This window comes from Populus trichocarpa, chromosome 13 (assembly GCF_000002775.5).
Source record: "Populus trichocarpa isolate Nisqually-1 chromosome 13, P.trichocarpa_v4.1, whole genome shotgun sequence".
Lineage (NCBI taxonomy): Eukaryota > Viridiplantae > Streptophyta > Magnoliopsida > Malpighiales > Salicaceae > Populus > Populus trichocarpa.
In genome coordinates, this window is record NC_037297.2 from 2,079,418 (window position 1) to 2,098,020 (window position 18,603).

At 37.7% G+C, this 18,603-nt stretch overlaps 2 protein-coding genes across 4 annotated transcripts; both read right to left on the reverse strand.

Annotated features, from left to right (window-relative positions):
- Positions 1 to 139: 139 nt before the first annotated feature.
- Positions 140 to 6,623, reverse strand: LOC7473908 (probable serine/threonine-protein kinase At1g54610). Of its 3 annotated transcripts, XM_002319561.4 has the most exons (9): positions 6,393 to 6,623; positions 6,130 to 6,246; positions 5,452 to 5,881; positions 4,841 to 5,125; positions 4,418 to 4,735; positions 3,414 to 3,641; positions 2,182 to 2,282; positions 1,368 to 1,485; positions 140 to 819 (listed from the first exon to the last, which is right to left on the reverse strand). In XM_002319561.4, exons 3-9 carry the CDS (start codon positions 5,812 to 5,814, stop codon positions 487 to 489), a joined length of 1,746 nt encoding a protein of 581 aa, XP_002319597.3. In that variant the 5' UTR covers positions 5,815 to 5,881; positions 6,130 to 6,246; positions 6,393 to 6,623; the 3' UTR covers positions 140 to 486. The 3 variants fall into 3 exon arrangements, with proteins under 3 accessions (XP_002319597.3, XP_024438762.2, XP_006375794.2); XM_024582994.2 differs by lacking the exon at positions 6,130 to 6,246; XM_006375732.3 differs by having other exon boundaries at positions 6,130 to 6,623.
- A 1,573-nt stretch (positions 6,624 to 8,196) lies between these two features.
- Positions 8,197 to 12,257, reverse strand: LOC7473909 (probable nucleolar protein 5-2). Its single transcript, XM_002319562.4, has 9 exons — positions 12,113 to 12,257; positions 11,568 to 11,667; positions 11,367 to 11,408; positions 10,814 to 10,993; positions 10,558 to 10,722; positions 9,910 to 10,110; positions 9,086 to 9,583; positions 8,853 to 8,987; positions 8,197 to 8,772 (listed from the first exon to the last, which is right to left on the reverse strand). Exons 2-9 carry the CDS (start codon positions 11,643 to 11,645, stop codon positions 8,386 to 8,388), a joined length of 1,686 nt encoding a protein of 561 aa, XP_002319598.1. The 5' UTR covers positions 11,646 to 11,667; positions 12,113 to 12,257; the 3' UTR covers positions 8,197 to 8,385.
- Positions 12,258 to 18,603: the final 6,346 nt, after the last annotated feature.

Consider the following 18,603-nt stretch of genomic DNA (forward strand, 5'->3'; position numbering starts at 1 on the left):
TTTCGCCTCCATTCCAGAAAGAGAAAAGGAAGAAGATAATGACACCAAAATGTTCACTATACAATGCTATGAAATCATGCATGGGAATCATTCGAGCAAAATTGCTGTGATAAAAAAACAGGAATAAAGAACTTGGGGCTACCTGGAACTCTTTAAGAATTTATTAGTTTCTTTTACTAATCTGAACAGAACTTAGTCTTCAACACATGAAACTTGGAAAGACTAAGAAAAATATGCGTATCAATGGAAGTTTCTCACCATCCCCGAAATAAAGCAGAAAATTTTCTAACATGGAATGAAGAAATCTACAAGAGAAAAATAGTGTAGAAGTTTTGATTTCACCCCTCAATGCATTTTTAACTGAATAAATATATTCTTCTACGTGTGAAGAAGCCTGTTGTTTCAGTACACAGATTGCAGTAACGCCTTTTGTATGGAAAATCACCAGTTTCACAGATCTGGTATTCCATAGATGCACTGAAGTTTTCAAGCCATGCTCTTCTTTCCTTTTAACTGAGTATCTCTGCTTTTATTTTTTCCAGTTGGCAGTTTTGACAATTCTCGTGTGTCACCTGCATTCTTCTTCTTTCGCCTCGGAGCACCAACACCAGCAGGATCGACCAATGGGCCAGACCAAGTTTGTATTGACTCCTTCAAGTAAGTAAATGAGGTGGTGCTGAATGGGACATCAGGAGGAACGAGCGCAGGATCAATGTGGTGTGAAGATCCTAAAGGATACCCAAGTGCTCCATCCTGATGTGGCGGGGGGAACTTTTCACTCTTGCTTTTCGCATTTGCATGGTTAATCAGACGCCTTCTCTGTTTTAGGTAGAAACAACAGGATTGTCAGTTAAAGGCTGTGAGCAAAAAATGAACTCAAGTCATCAGTGCACTGAAAATTCTCTCGTTAATGAATGGACGGATTCATCTCTTCCTTCCATCCTCTCACATTTTTCAACCATTCCAATTAGAAAGGATTGGACCAATCCATCCTTCAAATGTCTTACACCATCCGAACCAAAGAGAGTATTAAAAGTGGCTTTAATGGAGTATGCTCCTCAACACACTCTCAGCCACACATCAAAAGTAGCAAAAAACAAACTGAAGCTCTTAAAAATCAAACAATATCTGTTCCAGATTTAAATGAAATAAAACTCACAAGTGGCATTGGTTAAAGGTTCTCTGGTCAAATCAAACACCGTGAGCAGGGTGTAAAAGAAGTAACTGTATTATCACATATTGCTATATCAATTTATTTGTACAGAAACTATGATCTTACGGTATGCAAGTAAGTCCAAGAATTTGTAAATGAAAGCACCAAAACATAAACAAAACAATAGATCATGCGAGTAAATTATCAAACATACATCAATATTGGACGGGAGCTCTGCATTCGCATCAGATGCAGGCATTCCCCTAGCATGACGTTCACGTGTTCGTGGTTTCTTTGCAGCATCACCTTGGGCTTTGCTAGCAGTTCTTAGTCTACACAATCAAACAGAAACTATTATCTATAGATGAGAAAATAAAAGATAAACAGACAGTTAGTAGTCATATATGAAAGGGAAAACACAGTCCAGAATGTATAAACAGAACTATCTATGATATAAAATGGAAGAAATGAGGAAACAGTATAATGGTGGTTGCATAATGATCATGTTAAAATTTGTTCTAGGTAACTTCAATGGTAAATATAGAAGAAAGCACAAAAAGAACAGAACGTGTCTGAATGACAACAAACAAAGTGGAGCTTATGTTGCCTTGGAAACCTAGACTAAATGTTTATAGAATTTATTTTCCTTCTTTTATTCCCTTGTACCAACTCTAGTTTATTTTGACTTCATAGTTTTGTAGATGATTTCACATTCAATGTCTCTCAAACCTATAGAAGAAAAACTCGCCTTGAATCATAACGATGTTTTAGCTGTGTACTTTCTGCAGATATCATTTTACCAAATACTGGGAGAAAAATACAATTATATGCCTTTCATAACTGGTTTAAATAAAATATCAATATTCAAGGGTTGTGTGTGCATGTGTGCACATGCGCATGTTATCTATCCATCCATCAACCTATATAAAAGGCTGTGCATGTTGGGGAGGGAGGAGAGAGAGAGAGACAGGTTAATTTTTACCAAAACTTTGAACAAAAACAATAACAAATGCATATCTAAAGGGCACCTTCGAGCTTCATCATCTCGTCTTTTAGCATCCATCTCCTTACTTGGAGGATATTTTGGGAGACTGGAAGGTTCGCAAGCATAAGGTTCTGTTGTGAAGAACTGCATATAACAAAAGTTACACAATGAAGGGGATCATTAAGCATGATTTTCAACACAGAAATCTGGTACATAATTTGAAGCCATCATCAGCAATGCCTCTGATTTTTATAGGTTACGCCAGTTTTTAGTCCCAAAAGAAATAAAAATAGAGGTATCAAATTTTTGTGGGATGGATAAACACCATTACTTTAATGCAAAAATTCAAAGCCAAAGAGTCAGGCATATGCCAAGATCAGGCTTCCTTCCATTGAGGCAGAAGTCGCAGTGGAATCAACATGGTTTTCCAGAAAAAGAACAGTGTATTTGATGTAATAAAAAAAAGGATTGATTAAGATTAAGAGGACCAGAATCAGTAGATGAAAACTTCCAAGAACTGATTCCTTACCCTTACGGACTTGAGGTAAGATAAGTGCTGCATATAAGATAGTGGTTCTGATGTTGTACCCAGTGATTCTAATCTGCTTATTCAATTTTTATTACCAAGTACAAATCAGAGAGCAAGAAACTACACTGTCATAACTTCACAAGTAGCAAGAAATAAATATTTACAAAATTAAAGGTCTAGCAAAATCAAAAATATTTTACTTAGTTGTAATTCACAAGAAATGAGTGTACTCAAGGTACAAGTAATCCACTTGAAAGTTTCCAGAGTCATCAAAAACAAAGAGTCAATAAATTTGCCAGTTTCCAACTGCTGTGAGCCATTAAGGTTACCTAATTTCTGGATTACTATAAATTCAGTAGCAGGACTACTTAAAACACATAAGTAAGCAAACCAGGCAGGCTGGTACTTAATTATTTTCCCCCCCCTTCAAATTCCAGTTCATTTGAAGTTTGGAATTAGAAGCACTGATGCATACAAACACAGTGGTGCTTCTGGGATTACATCAGCAACAAGAACAACATATAAGATTATTTCGGAGTCCATAATCCAGTATCAAGTTTAATTTCTTTCATCCAGAATTGAGGGAACAATAAACACCTATCACTTTCTAAGTCCCTCATAGAAGACACCGATTTGGCAGAAGTTGACAGAAAGAAAATAAGGCTTACCATAACACAAGCAAAGAGATTTAACAAAAGTTTAAGAATCCAAAAGAGAAAAAAAAAATTGAAAATGTCACAACTTACTTCACTCTTTAGGGCAGCTGTGGCTGTCTGACGTTCTGCTGGATCAATTGCAAGAAGAGTTTCAATGAGGGGAAGTGATGATGGTGAAAAATCTTTAAATGTCTCTCTTATGCATCTTTTGTAAGGCTCTCGAGGCTTAAACAAGGTTGCATTTGGCAACTTTGATTTTTTCCAGTATTCATCTGATGGTGAACCACATAGCTTGTATATCTTATGTAGTTGCTCTACCTAGATCATCAAGCAAACATTAGTGATCAGAATTAAGAGCAAAATTCATCAAAGTGTAATTTGGCAGTTGAGTAGTATGTAGTTTTGAACACTCGCAAACCGAAGCACAGTAAACTAAGAATGCAACTTTCTCTCAGGAAATTAGTGTTAGAGAATAATATTAATCATATCCTGAGACCTCACCTAACAGCTTAAGCTATTGGGTTGAGATGGTTCTTTGACATGGTATCAGAGCCTTAATGACCAAGTGGTCTCGAGTTCGAATCTCACCATCCCCATTTATTTGATAAAAATTAAGCACAAGGTAATGTGGGCTTGTGCAAGTTTCAAGCCCAAAAGGCTTTCACTTGAGGGGGTGTGTTAGAGAATAATATAAATCATATCCTGAGACCTCACTTAACAGCTTAAGCTATTGGGTTGAGATGGTTCTTTGACAATTAGCTTTAGACTTAAGCAGTGAACAGTGATTAACTGCCAAGGCATAACTAATCAAAACATTAAACGCGTCATTTATCACACTCATTCACATTCTTTGCTAATTTTCTCACTGATTCCATGTTCTATGATCTTCAATATTAAGCCAAAAGATCTTGAGCTTTCGCATAAACCCTAGTAATTGTATCAGTGCTTTTACCACACCATTACATAGGTGCAGTTTAACATCAAGTTTTGAGAAATAAATTGGCTAGAGCAATATCATCTTTTGTCGAAGTATCAAAAGGCTGGTGAAATTGAAATAGAGATAAAATTACAACTACAACAAGAATAATAGATACCTCAGTACGACCAGGCATGATGGGCTTCCCAGCCAGTAGCTCAGCCAATATACAGCCTGCACTCCACAGGTCAATACCAACGCCATAGTCAGTAGCCCCAAGGAGAAGCTCAGGAGGCCGATACCACAAAGTAACAACCCGACTTGTCATTGGAAGCTTGTGATTAGGATCAAAGAAAGACGCCAATCCAAAATCCGCAATCCTGAGTATTCCTTCATTGTCAATCAAAAGATTCGATCCCTTGATGTCACGATGAAGCACGCCACGATTGTGACAATGCTCAAGTCCAGATAATAGCTGATGCATGTAACATTTAACCTGGAGTGTGAACATTGGTAGATGTTAAATCAAAACAACTTCGATCATAGCTGTCCCTCTCAGGATATCCTCTCTAAAATTGATTCAAGACGCAATTGGGCTAACCTGTGGCTCAGTAAATTTTACTGCAGGGCTGGCAGCAAGTCCAGCTAAATCGTGCACCATGTACTCAAATACTAGGTACAAACTACATGACATCCTGGAAGTAACTAACCCTTCCAACTTTACAACATTAGGATGATCCAATCTTCGCAAAATGAGGATCTCTCTAGCCATGAACTTCACACTCTCTGGTTCCAAATTATCAAAACGAACCTTTTTAAGGGCAACAACTTTGCCCGTCAATAGATCTCTAGCTTTGTACACATTGCTATATGTTCCTGATCCAATCTATAATCAAGAACGGAGGAAACAATTTGAATAAGTCAATTAACTCTGTAAGCATTAACAATTTGGAAAACAAATGACCATACTATATACAGCGAAACCCCATCTCAAATGCCTCTGGCCACATTTCCTTTCATTTTGATTTTGAAGTAAACGTTACCATTATTGTGAGATTACTTATTATGGCATGCCTGCTGCATCATCTGTGGCAGGCATTTAAGATAGAACTCCACTAACAAACCAACTACCATTCTATTGCTAGTTTCAGAATTACCACAATCATGGAATCTAAGGGGAAAATAGAATTGTATTCTGAAAATGACGCTCACCTTATCAATCTTCTCAAAAGTGTCTGCCCTCCGTGGAATCCATCCATTTAGTGCCTCCCCACAAACTGCCGACAGCCAGGGTGGCCATCCAGCAGCAACCTGCTCGCCACGTGTTTGTTTAGGCAGGTTACTTGGCTTCGAGTTTGGCCTTGACCACCTCCTCTCTCCCTTAGGTTTTTTATCCCCATCAACTTTCTCCCCCTGAGTTTCCTCATTTTTAATCTCAACAACACTACTAGTAGTATCAGTCTTTGTCACCGAAACATCTTCTATTTTCCTATTGGATTCAACACGTAGTTTCTTAACCCCTTTAGACTCAGAAACTATGCCTGAAGATACCTCTCTCCCAAGAACACACCCCATGTTGTAAATCTAAACCTCATTTCTCACATGGTCTATCTGCGTTTCCCAGGAATCAGCAAAAAAACCACTGCAAATCAATAAAATAATCACTGAGCATTAAAACAACTCCAAGAAAATAACAAATGTGCACTAAATCCTATTTACTACATGATGCAAAACAGTTTAAAATTCACAGGTGAAATAAGCTCAGCTGACCAAACTCGCATTCCCAAATTAAAAAAAAAACATCCACAGCCCAGATTCAGACTTTTCAAGATTCACAAAAACATGAAAAGTAAAAGTAAAAAAATAATGATCTGGAGATAGAAACTTTACCGTTCAAGCGAGTTCATAACTGACACCATGAACGAGAAAAATGAGTACAAGCAAATCACAAGAAACCTATTCTTCAAGATTTAGACCCCTTCACGATTCATTGAAGTAAAATATGATCTAAACCCAAGTGGAGAAAAAGAGAGAGCAGTATATTTGAGAAAGGCAGGATATTTAGCTTAGAAGACAAAGCAGAAGTGAGAAAATGATCTGAAAAACGAAGTGGATAGTTAAAGAAAGCGATGTAAATAGAGAAAGACACTTACTTTGATTGAATCTGAGAAAATACAAGTGATGGTATAATATTGACAATATTTTGTTGTTGGGAAGGAATTGTTTTTTGGTCTCTTTGGGGTTTCCTTTGTTTTCTTTTTCTGTTTCAGACAAGAAAGAGAGAGACAGAGAGAATCAATCAAAGAAAACAGAACAGTAGCACTTCACTTCCTGTTTCGTTCCAAGTCAAACCCACAAGAACTAGCGCTCTTTCTCTCTCATGTAGATTTCCCTTTTCCTTTTCTTTTTTTTTATTCCTTTAACTAATGGGCATATTATTTTTTTTTGCTTTTTCATCTTTTTTTTTCTTTTTTACTTTTTATTGTAAATTCAAATTATTAACATAGATTAATTGAGGAGGGGAATCCAGTGTTCCCTCCTCACAAAACAAAGCACTGACAGTGCTTTGTTGTTTTTTTTTTTTTTTTACTTTTATTATTTTAAGGTTTAGTTTATTTTTTCCATGAAGGAAATTTATCGTTTAATGGTTTTGTTTATCCCGGTCTTATAATGTAAATTATAAATTTGGTTAGAAGGTTAATTTAGTTTAATTCAAGGTATTTTTGTGTTTGAGTTGGTGTAAAATGCAAGTTAATTTAAGTTGGTTTCATGTCATAGTAGGTGTTTTTTGTGTTATTTTTTAATTGATTTTTATTTTTATTTTTATTTTTTAACATTGGTTTGAATGAAAATTGAGTTTCATAATTTTTTTTCAATTTGCTTTTTATAGGGTTATTTTGGTTTTATAATTCAAGTTTGATAGATTAACTCGACTTATTTTTTTAGTTGAATTCTATTTTTAATTTTATTCCTCAACATTTGATTAATTAAAAATTGAGTTTGATATTTTTTTATCAAATCAATATCCATATAGTTTAAAACTTCTTATGATATATATATATATATATATATATATATATATATATATATATATATATATATATATATATATATATATATAGTGACCATTAAAATAGCCCTTGTTGTTGGGAGGATATTTGTTTTTTATTGGGGTAGTATCCTAAAACTTATTCTTATTAATAGGTTATACAAAAAGGGAAAAAACAAAAGAGGGTTCATTGATTGAGATCAAGACATGAATTCAACCCTAAAATATTTTTCTTGTCATTTCTGCTGTCACTCTCCTTTCCAACTCACAACTTCCCTTTGAAATTAATATTCCAAATATAAAATAAAAAATTTATACACGGGTGTTTTTCTTCCTAAAAAACCACATTTCCTTGATGCTTTAAGGATCCAATGGAGCATCATGCACTGTCCCTTCCACTGTGATAGGATCAAAGTATACCAACGCCATTATTAAGCATTAGAAAGAATGATTAAGCCAACCAAATCCTGTTAAAAATTGCACAGGTAACCTAACTCACCTGTGTATTCAATCTAGGGTTTAAATTATACTTCAAAGACATGCTTAGCTCAACCACATGACTACCTTGTCCTCGATAAACACATCCCGTGGGACCTCCGCCATTGTCACATACCTTGGATTCCTACATGACCCCATCAATTACGTGGTCAACTTTGATCTTCTTCTTTAGCAGAGCGAGGGAGGGATTTACCTGGTTAATCCATCCATTGCTTTTTCTTTCGTTCTCCTAGAAGTATCTGCCTGCTCAAAAGTACCTAGGCCAATACATGAAAAATTGAACAGCAATGGCGGTGCACTGCTTTCTTGTCACCGTTTGTCGTCGATAAATTGACTTGCTAGTAGAGCTTGTTCGTTCACGGCATTGCAAAGTCTTGTTCATTAATCCTAATAGCAACTAGCAGGAGAAATGATCCAAATTTTGCCAAATATAATGTTTGCATAATGCGTCCGATTCTGACAAATGCTCACTGTCACGTCAACCGCAATGAAAAACAAATAAATAGAGAGAGAATTTTACATATAGAAATAAAGAGTTGCATTCTAATTTCTACTCCAAAATTGCCGAGTAGCGAGGAACCTCTACTTGTTGAATTTTCTCAACCCTCGGTCTTCTTCTTCTTCTTCTTTTCTTTCTTCTTGCTTGGTGTTTCATATTCATCATCCTCTTCAGCTTCAGCATGTTTTCGCTTCTTTTTCTTCTTGCCTCCCTCAGCAGCATTTTCAGCATCATTTTGAACACCATCGCTCTCAGCTTGATGTTTCTTCTTTTTCTTCTTTTCTTTCTTGGCTTCCCCATCCTGTTCGGCAGTTCCATTCCTGTCACTTGGCACAGCTGTTTCTTCTTCAGATCTCTTCTTCTTCTTCTTCTCTTTTTTCTCTTCACCAGTAACTGGAGCCTCCTTTGCCGGTTCCTCTTCTTCTACCTTTCTAGCAGTTGAATTTGGTGTTTGCCCAAGAATAGCATCTGCAGAAGGATTATATGTCTGCACAAAGCAAAAAGGTTAAAGAGTTACATGCAAAAGAAAAGAAAATCCAGTGATCATACTCAGGACAAGAAGAGGACCTTGGCAGGAGTTATCAGTCCTCCAGCTCCCTTCTTCCTATCCTTGTCGTAAGCTTCTATCTTAGGTTTGCCTTTAGCTGATCCAGCAGAACGACCCAGTTCTTTACCTTCGAGGTTCCTTAATCGTGCTTCAAGCTACAAATTACAGTGTCAAAGTTATCCTCCCAAAATAAAAGTTGCAAAAGAAAGGAAGAGGTTGCCATTGTCCCAATAGGCAAACTTCTATAACATACCTTTAGCCGGTTCTCCAGTCCCATAGAGTCATCTTGGCCATCTCCAAGAGCATCATATCGGATTGTGAGAGCAGCTTTTGCAGCTAGTGACCTGGACATTTTACCCTTCATCTTAGGGGGGGCCTGACCGACCAAGGACGCATGATAAAGAAGCCCATATTTTGGAGTTGCATGCTTTGTTTTCAGAGCTCTGAAGAGAGCCTTTTCTGCCCCAAGAATCTGAACTGTGCTCCCAGGCTGCTTTGCAAGATTTAACAAGCTACCCCCATGGGCAATAAGCCGAGCTCCAACAAGCTCTCCAACAAGAGCGGTCAAATTCGGTGCAATGGTATTCATCCTGTTTTTTAAATAATCATACAGCTGAGCTCTATATTCAGATAGAGATAAGACCTGGTCACAGAGTTCTTTGATATTCATCAAATCAACATCACTAACATCACTTCCCATAGATATCACAGCCGCCTCCTTCAGTTCTGCCTCAACTTCTTCTGGCAGTATCTGCAAAATTTTAAGAAAGAGATTAGTAAAACATTCATGAGACCATCTTTTATCCTATGAGAGGCCTCATGATCCAGCATGCTGTTCAACAGTGAAGGGGGTATTCAACATTCATATCACAAAGAGATTGCTCACTGAATGACATTTGATAATACATTCATAAGCAGCAATTAGGCAAAGACAGAGCCAGTAATGCAAGCGCATCAAAGCAGGATAAAATTAGGGAATATAATGTAAATGGGCAGCATTGATGATTTCACAGTAACCACAATAGCCACACACAGAGTAAACACCATGTTATCGCAATAAAAAAATCTGGATTCTACCTCAGAGAAATCAAGCTTTGCGGCATTATCACGGCTACCCATTAGTTTCACTGATCTGGCATAAAGGATGTTGTCTTGTACAATTTTAGCAAGCTCAGGAAAATGCCAACCATACCATTCCCGAACTCTCATTGCATATGTGTTGAGCTCCTTATCAAGATCATCAAGCAAACCAATGGCTTGAATGATCATTGTGTCAACCTAAAACAGAACATTAAGCATTATGATGGCAGCACCCCAAAGATAAATAGATGCTCTTTAAAATAATCAGCGATTTCTAGATGCATGTACAAGCAACGAGAAATAAAGATAATTATAGCACAGCACAAACTTCTGTCAACCTAATAGTCCACCTTCCTTCAAACAAAACCAAATACAACAACGAAATCAAACCTCTGAATCATATATGATCAATATAATTCTTTGCATTTTAATTGCTCACAGCCAAAAGTTGTTTCTAGGATTTTCCAAAAGGAACCGAACAAAAAGATAAAGGCACAAATGATATCGATTGCAAAAGCACATGGACAGATGACATAAACATGTTAGCCTACATGTTTAAATAGGTATCAACAAGAATTGACAGAAACTAGATACAGCAATTGCTTGAACTACATAAATCAAGGTGCATGAATATATAGAAAATACCTTATCAGGACTGAACTTCAGTTTGTATCGAGAAAGACTGTGAGACAAACCCAAGCTCATCGGTGCCAAATCTTGTGTAGCTAAACCGGATATAAGTTCTGTCAACTGACTCCTAACACCCCTCATCAATTCCATGACAGCATTGTTGTGAACACATTCTATTTTCTGCAATGCAAAAATTGCTCTGACTTAGACAGGGAGAGACTTAAAATTGAGGATAACTGCCATAAATAAATCTCTAGAGACATGGGCAGACCAGTTTATCCTTGATTGCATTTCCAAGCTTTGAATCAGCCACAGCTAACGTCTCACCATCACAGTTAGCACGCAAAAATTTCCTCAGACCTTTGCTGGTCGAGCTTTCAATAATTTTGGTAACAGATTCCAAAGCCTCGGACGTGTTCTCAAATTTGGAAAAAGCTTTCAACTTCACCACCTGGTGTTGGTACCAAATAAAAGTTAAATTCAAGCCCAATAAACCTAAATACAAGCACTGCAAAAGAAACAAATTCCCATAGCTGGAATGGCAACCAATTTGAAAAGAGCATGAGATGTGTAAAGTAGAAAAGTCTAAATTTGAAATGCTGGTCATCAGAAATAAAAAAGCAGGTTCTGCAAGTAAAACATATTTATAACCAAGCAAACAGGTACTATAGAGTCCAGAAAATCCAAATAACAACACAAACATTAGATTTTCTTATCAATGCACATTAGAGGTATGGAAAACTAATTTTTCAATAAAAACAGAAAATTAATCAAGGTCTGACTCCAAATATAAATGTTTTACTCTACTAAATGAGAGAAAGAACCTTTCTTGCTGAGTCTGGGCTAGAAAATTCCTTCCCCAAATCCTGCAACAAAAGAAATAAATGCAAGATTAACATTGGCCAACATTTTTTTAGTAATATTACATTACTTGTGCAGAAAGATAAATTAGAAACAACGGGAAAATAAATCTTAATTGCTCTGAAAACAAACAAGACACAGAAACATAGTTAAAAAATGATTACCTCAACTTTGGATAGCTTTCCTTCATCCAAAACTTTAAAAAGGGCAAAGCCAGCCGGTGTCTCAAATAGCAAAAGCATGTTTCAATACCTTTAAAAAACCCTGCAAATTCAACACCAACCCATCACTTAAAATCACTTACTTTACCATCCTAGTTCATTCAAACAACAGAGTAACTAAAAAAGTCACACACTTTACCAGTTTCCCACTTATCACAACAAGCATTCAATGATTCACAGACTAACAACAAACCAAAAAACACAAGCAAAGACACACAGGGTAACTCTTTAAGGAACAAAACAAAACCCAACTTTAAGGGACATGAAAAAAACAACGTTTTTAACACTGAATCACTCCAAAAGAAGAAACAAAAGACTCCCACTTCAGTATCAGACGTTTCTATGAAACGCCATATAGCAGAGATCATGGAGCGGAAAAATAAAAAACAAACAATGAGAGAGTTAATATGCACACAAGGAGTCTTTCCTGGTTTACAGGAGAAGAATAGTGGAAAAAGAGGAGAACTTCGATGACAAAAATCGCTTACCTCTCTTACAACAACTGCGTTCTCTAGGGGAGAAAGAGAGGGCTGGCTTCTAGGGTTTTAAGAGGGCTTTTATAAATTGGAGAGCTAGCGGTACAAAAGGAGGCTTAGAGCGTACTCGCTTTTTATATGGGAGGCTTGGGCATTTTTCGTACTCGCTGTGGTTGGTGGACATCTGTGATCAATGAGGGTAGTTTAGGGGTTCCGCAAATAAAGTTGTCGCAAAAAGTTTTGTTTATTTACTAGGGTTTTTCCTTTTCACTTTTCTTAGGTCTTTGCTTTTTATTCTAATTTAATTTATTGTGTTTTATGTATTTTATTTTTAAAAAATATTTTTTTAATTTTTAATATTAATACATTAAATTTTTTAAAAAATACTTGAAAATATATTAATTTAAAGTTTTTTCAACTAAAAAATAATTCAAAAGAACAAAGTAAACGCAATGTCAAATAAACTATAATTATTATTTATTTATTCAAAAAAAAATTATAACAAAAAAGATTATCAGATCAGTTTATATATCAATAAATTTTATATATTTTTTTAGTTAATTTCAAGAACTCCCTCTTATAACGTTTCTTTTAAGAAAACAATTTTCTATCTCAAATAAAACCCTAATTTAAAAAACCATGCGTGCACTTGAGTCAAATATCCAACTTTAGTGAATTACACATTTGTTGGTGGTGATCGGGATTAGTCTTTTGAATACCTTAGGGTTTATCAAACATGAAATAAAATATTTCTGATCAATTTCAATTATGTGTTGATGAAGGAACAAATGTATGGAGAAAAATTTTAACAGACGCGAGGAAGATTGGAACAGAAATGAGGAAGAATAGGAGAGAAAGCAGAAATGCAGAGACGGAGGACAGAATAATATTTCCTTTCTTTGATAATTCTATTCTGTTACAACTGCCTTTGTATATAGGCATGAATAGAAAACGAGAGCAGGTTCTCGTGCCTTCTAGATTACAAATATATAGAAACGGTGCGTATTAAGTAAAGTAAAACTTAAGTAAAGTTGAAACGGTGCGAATCCTTGTAATGGTAACTTCTCATTTAAATGTCTTTCCCCTGTTGAACTTTTTCACGTAAAGCTTACCTGCAACAATTCTCCTCCCTTAATAACCACCTTGTCCTCAAGGTTGAAGGTTGGAAACCTGAGTTTTACTTCATCCATGAACTCCCAGGTGGCCTCTGCCGGGGACAACCCTTGCCAATGGATTAAGAGTTGTGTAGCAGCTTGTTGACCTCTCTTGATCATCCTGCGATTCATGATTGCTTGTGGCTGTAACAGGGGTTCTCTGGGTCCGTCTGGTAAGCTTTTATGCACCACCCTATTTCCCACACTCTTTTTCAATAGAGAGACATGAAAGACTGGATGGATGTTTGATGAGGATGCAAGGTCTAGCTTGTAGGCTACTTCCCCAATCCTCTTGATTACTACGTACGGGCCGTAGAATTTAGCTGCTAACTTGTGGTGATGCTGAAGCATTGATTTCTGTTTGTAGGGCTGTAGTTTTAAGTAAACTGAATCGCCCGCTTGCAGGACCCTGTCGCTTCTCTTCTTGTTAGCCAATTGCCTCCTTCTGTTCTGGGATTGGACTAGATTTTGTTGTACCGTCTGTAGCATTTTCTCCCTTGTTTGAAGATAATGATCAACTGCCTCTACTGCTGAATCTTTGGGGAAATAGGATATGTGTATTGAAGGTGAAAACCCATATAGTATTTCGTAGGGGGTGAACTTTGTAGCCGTGTGGAAGTTTGTGTTGTACCACCATTCACTCAAAGCCAGCCATTTACACCATTGTGAAGGAACTTCCCCTGTCATACACTTGAGATAGCCTTTTATGCACCTATTGACGACCTCAGTTTGCCCATCTGATTGAGGATGATACGCCGTGGAGTAATGAAGGTTGACCCCTTGTAAGCTGAATAATTCCTTCCAAAACTGACTAAGAAAAATAGAGTCTCGATCGCTTACGATGGTCGCTGGCAATCCATGCAGTTTGTAGATTGATTCCATGAAGGTCTTGGCGACTGTGTGAGCTGTATACGGGTGTGAAAGTGCCATAAAGTGTGCATATTTACTGAACCTATCTACCACTACAAATATCACTTCCTTGCCCTCTGATTTCGGTAGGCCAGTTATGAAATCCATGCTAATGTCTGTAAAGGGTGTAGTTGGAATTGGCAAAGGCTGTAACAATCCTGGAGTGGCCATATTCTCGGTTTTGTATTGTTGACAAGTTGGGTACTCTCTCACATATTGTCTTATTTGCTTCTGCTGTTTTTTCCAGTAGAAAATGCTGGCAACCCTGGCTGTTGTGACTGTAGACCCAGAGTGTCCCCCCAAGGATGTATCATGATAAACATTTATGAGCTGATGTTGGAGCTCTATATTGTTCCCCGCCACTAGTTTCCCTTTCCTGAATAAGCAATTGTCCCTCCATTTGTAATGAGGGTGTGTAGCCGGGTCTCTTGTTAAGTCTTGGATGATGGATTGAATCTTGCTATCCTCCTCCCAAGATCTTTTGATATCTGCTACTAAGGGAATCGACATTGTGGACAATGCTAAGGCATTAAGCTCACTGTTGGTGACTCTAGAAAAAGCGTCTGCTGCTACATTTTCTCTTCCCTTTCGAAATTCAATTTCATAATCGAAGCCCAACAGTTTAGATAGCCATAAATGTTGAGAGGGAGAAGATAGTTTTTGGTCCAGCAGGTACTTAAGACTCACATGGTCTGTTCTGATCTTAAAAGTCCTACCCCATAGGTACTGCTTCCACTTGGTTACTGCCTGCAGAATGGCCAACATTTCTCTTTCATAGGTGGACAACCCTTGCTGCCTTGGCCCCAACGCCTTACTGATGAATGCTATAGGATGACCCTCCTGCATTAAGACTGCCCCAATGCCCAATCCTGATGCATCCGTCTCGATGATAAAAGGCTTGCTCATGTCAGGTAGGGCTAAAACTGGAGGATTAATCATTGCTTTCTTTAAGGTTTCGAAAGCTAAAGTTGCCTCCTGATCCCACCCCATAGCATCCTTTTTAAGAAGTTTGGTGAGGGGGCGACAGATAATGCCATATCCTTTTATAAATTTTCTGTAATACCCCGTGAGCCCTAGGAACCCCCGTAATTGCTTGATGTTCTGAGGTAATGGCCACTTCTTAATTGCTTGTAACTTTTCTGGTTCGGTAGCCACTCCTGCCTTAGAGATGACATGGCCCAAGTACTCTACCTTGTCATCACCGAAGACACATTTGCTTTCCTTTGCTACCAGTTTGTGTGTCCTGAGTATTGCAAAAACTACCTGTAGATGCTCCATGTGCTCTGTGTAAGATTTGCTGTAAATTAAAATGTCGTCAAAAAAGACTAGAACAAACCTCCTCAAATGAGCTCTAAACACTTTATTCATCAGGCTTTGAAAGGTAGCAGGGGCGTTAGTAAGACCAAAGGGCATCACTAAAAACTCGTAGTGTCCGTTGTGTGTTCTGAATGCTGTTTTGTGGATGTCCTTTGAGCTCATCCGAATTTGGTGGTAGCTGGAGCGTAAATCAATTTTTGAGAACACTGCTGCCCCTGTTAACTCTTCCAGTAGCTCTTCAATTAATGGAATGGGGAATTTATTTTTGATTGTCAACTTGTTGAGGGCTCTATAGTCGACACACAGCCGCCAAGTAAGGTCTTTTTTCTTCACAAGCACGACAGGGGATGCAAACGAACTGTGGCTTGGTTGGACTGTTCCAGCACTAATCATTTCAGAGATCATTCCTTCCACCATATCCTTCTGTAAACTAAAATACCTGTATGGTCGTAGATTTACAGGTTGGGCTCCCTCCTTTAATGGAATGGTGTGATCTTCGGGTCTGTTAGGGGGTAATCCTGTCAAGGGAGTGAACACGTCCTGGTAAAGATGGAGTAGATTTTGTAGGGTTTCCTTTTCTTCTTCATTGAGATTTTTCCCTATCAGCAATGCCTTTGCCCCCTCTGCTTCCTGCACCAGTAATAAACTACAGAGGCTAATACCTGCTATTCCCCTATTGCTGTCCAGTAACCCACTCATTTATCCATATTGGACTGATTGTAACCTTACAGGCTCATTTCCCTTTAGTGTCACTCTCTGCTCTTGCTAATCAAAACTCATCCACATACTCTTATAGTTGCACACAATGTCTCCAAGGGTAGCCAACCATTGAACGCCTAAGACCATATCACAGGCATCCAAATCCATCACAAAGACATCTGTCACAAAATAAATACCCTGCATATGGATGAGCATAGCATTTTTCCCCCATTGGCCACCTTAATTGTTACTGGGTTGATAAGAGTTTGTTTGCACTGTAATTTGTTGGCGACCTCAGTATTCATGAAGTTGTGCGTGCTCCCAGAATCTACCAAAATAAAGATAGGTAGCTTATGCACCCTTCCTGTCACCTTAAGAGTGTAGCAGCCTGGAACCCCTTCTAAGGCATTCATGGAAATGTGCGGGTCCATGTCTTCTGATTCCTCCATCTCCCTCACAGACTCTAATGCACTGTCTTCATTCTCATCCTCATCTCCCACTAAACAAATGGAGTAAAGCCTTTTTGTTCTACATTTGTGCCCCGGAGTAAATTTGTCGTCACACCAGAAACACAAACCTTTTGCTCTTCTTTTTTTCATTTCAGTACTCCTGAGAGTTCTGGTTGGTCTTCTCGTAAGCTGAGGAGTAACTGGTGTTTGAGGGGTGGGTAATAATCCTGGCAATTTAGAGGGTGGTGTATCGTGAGGCTATAAGTTTTGTAAAAAGGTGGTGGTTGAGCTGTCCTGTTGTTGTTGTTAACAGGTATGGTGGGGTGTTTGGTTGACTGTTTCTGGAATTTCTTATAGAGGTTAGTGTTTTCTTGCAGGCGGGATAGGTTATAGGCTTGTTTGAGGGATTTTGGTTCGAACATTTTAACCAAATTTTTTATTTCAGTTTCCAGTCCACCTAAAAAGAAGATCAAGGCATACCGTTCATCAATTTCTGCACGATTCCACAGAATGTCAAAGTCTTTGATGTAAGTTTCCAAATCGCCTTCTTGTTTCAGATCTTTGAGTTCTTCTAGAGGGTCCTTATGGCCGCCAAACCTTCCACAGATGGCTTCCACATACTCATTCCAACCTACTACCCTGCCACCATTGCTGCGCATGAAATTTTGATGCCAATACAGTGCCATGCCGTCCAAATAATAAGATGCTAGTTTGAGTTTTTCAGCGTCAGGGACCTCTTCTATCTCAAAATATTGGTTGCATTTATACAACCATTTATGGACGTCTTCCCCTTCGAAAGCTGGAAAATCACGCTTAGGCTTATGAAACTTGTAGTGTCCCCCATACTGCCAATCATTCCTGCCTATCATACCTTCTTGACTGTTGCGTGGATGCTCTTGGTTAGAGCTTGTCTCCCCTGTAGGTAACTGGAGTTTCTGCAATAATGTATTCTGTTGAAGGGAAATACCAGAAATGAGCTCCTCCAACCTTAAAAGTCGGGTGTCGCTGGACAGCTGCTGTTGCCCTTGTTGTTCAAACATTCTGGCCATCTTGTCATTCCATTGGGCTTGTTCCTTGTTAGCTGTTGCCAATGCTCCTTCTAACTTCTTCATATCTTGGGACATTGTGTCATGAGCCATAGTTAAGGTCTGAAGATAAAGGCTCTGATACCACTTGATGAAGGAACAAATGTATGGAGAAAAAGTTTAACAGACGCGAGGAAGATTGGAACAGAAATGAGGAAGAATAGGAGAGAAAGCAGAAATGCAGAGACGGAGGACAGAATAATATTTCCTTTCTTTGATAATTCTATTCTGTTACAACTGCCTTTGTATATAGGCATGAATAGAAAACGAGAGCAGGTTCTCGTGCCTTCTAGATTACAAATATATAGAAACGGTGCGTATTAAGTAAAGTAAAACTTAAGTAAAGTTGAAACGGTGTGAATCCTTGTAATGGTAACTTCTCTTTTAAATGTCTTTCCCCTGTTGAACTTTTTCACGTAAAGCTTACCTGCAACATGTGTGCACCAAATAATGGACACTACTGCTCCTCCGAGTCCAATACAGGCATATCTAGGGAGTATTTGGTATAATTTTTACTTCTATTTTTAGATATATTTTAAAAAAAAATTAGCTTAAATAAATATTAAATTGATAATTTTTTTAGTGTTATTTGATGATTTTGATGTGTCGATATAAAAATAAATTTATTTTAATATATTTTTAAGTAAAATAAAACTGCCAATTTCTTGAAAAATTAATTTGATGAATTCTTGAAATAGATTGAAGCAAAAAAATTCGGGTTTTCATTAAAGTTGCCTCAAATGGGATCCCTTGAACGGTATTAGCATCTCTGGATATCCTCTATATATTCACATAAACAATGCACGCTGCAAGTTGACGAGGCTAGGCATCCTCAAGAAACCAGTTTGGATTCTGTTGATGCCTTTTTCTGAATTTTCTACCCAGTAATA

Coding starts and splice junctions, on each gene's coding strand:
- LOC7473908 (XM_024582994.2), bottom strand. CDS start 5,814: ATGGGGTGTGTTCTTGGGAGAGAGGTATCTTCAGGCATAGTTTCTGAG. Junction 4,736..4,840: donor TAAAATTTACTGAGCCACAG/GTTAGCCCAATT, acceptor TTCACACTCCAG/GTTAAATGTTACATGCATCA. Junction 820..1,367: donor AGCTCCCGTCCAATATTGAT/GTATGTTTGATA, acceptor TACCTAAAACAG/AGAAGGCGTCTGATTAACCA.
- LOC7473909 (XM_002319562.4), bottom strand. CDS start 11,645: ATGCTTTTGCTATTTGAGACACCGGCTGGCTTTGCCCTTTTTAAAGTT. Junction 9,584..9,909: donor CAAAGCTTGATTTCTCTGAG/GTAGAATCCAGA, acceptor AAAATTTTGCAG/ATACTGCCAGAAGAAGTTGA. Junction 8,773..8,852: donor GACTGATAACTCCTGCCAAG/GTCCTCTTCTTG, acceptor TGCTTTGTGCAG/ACATATAATCCTTCTGCAGA.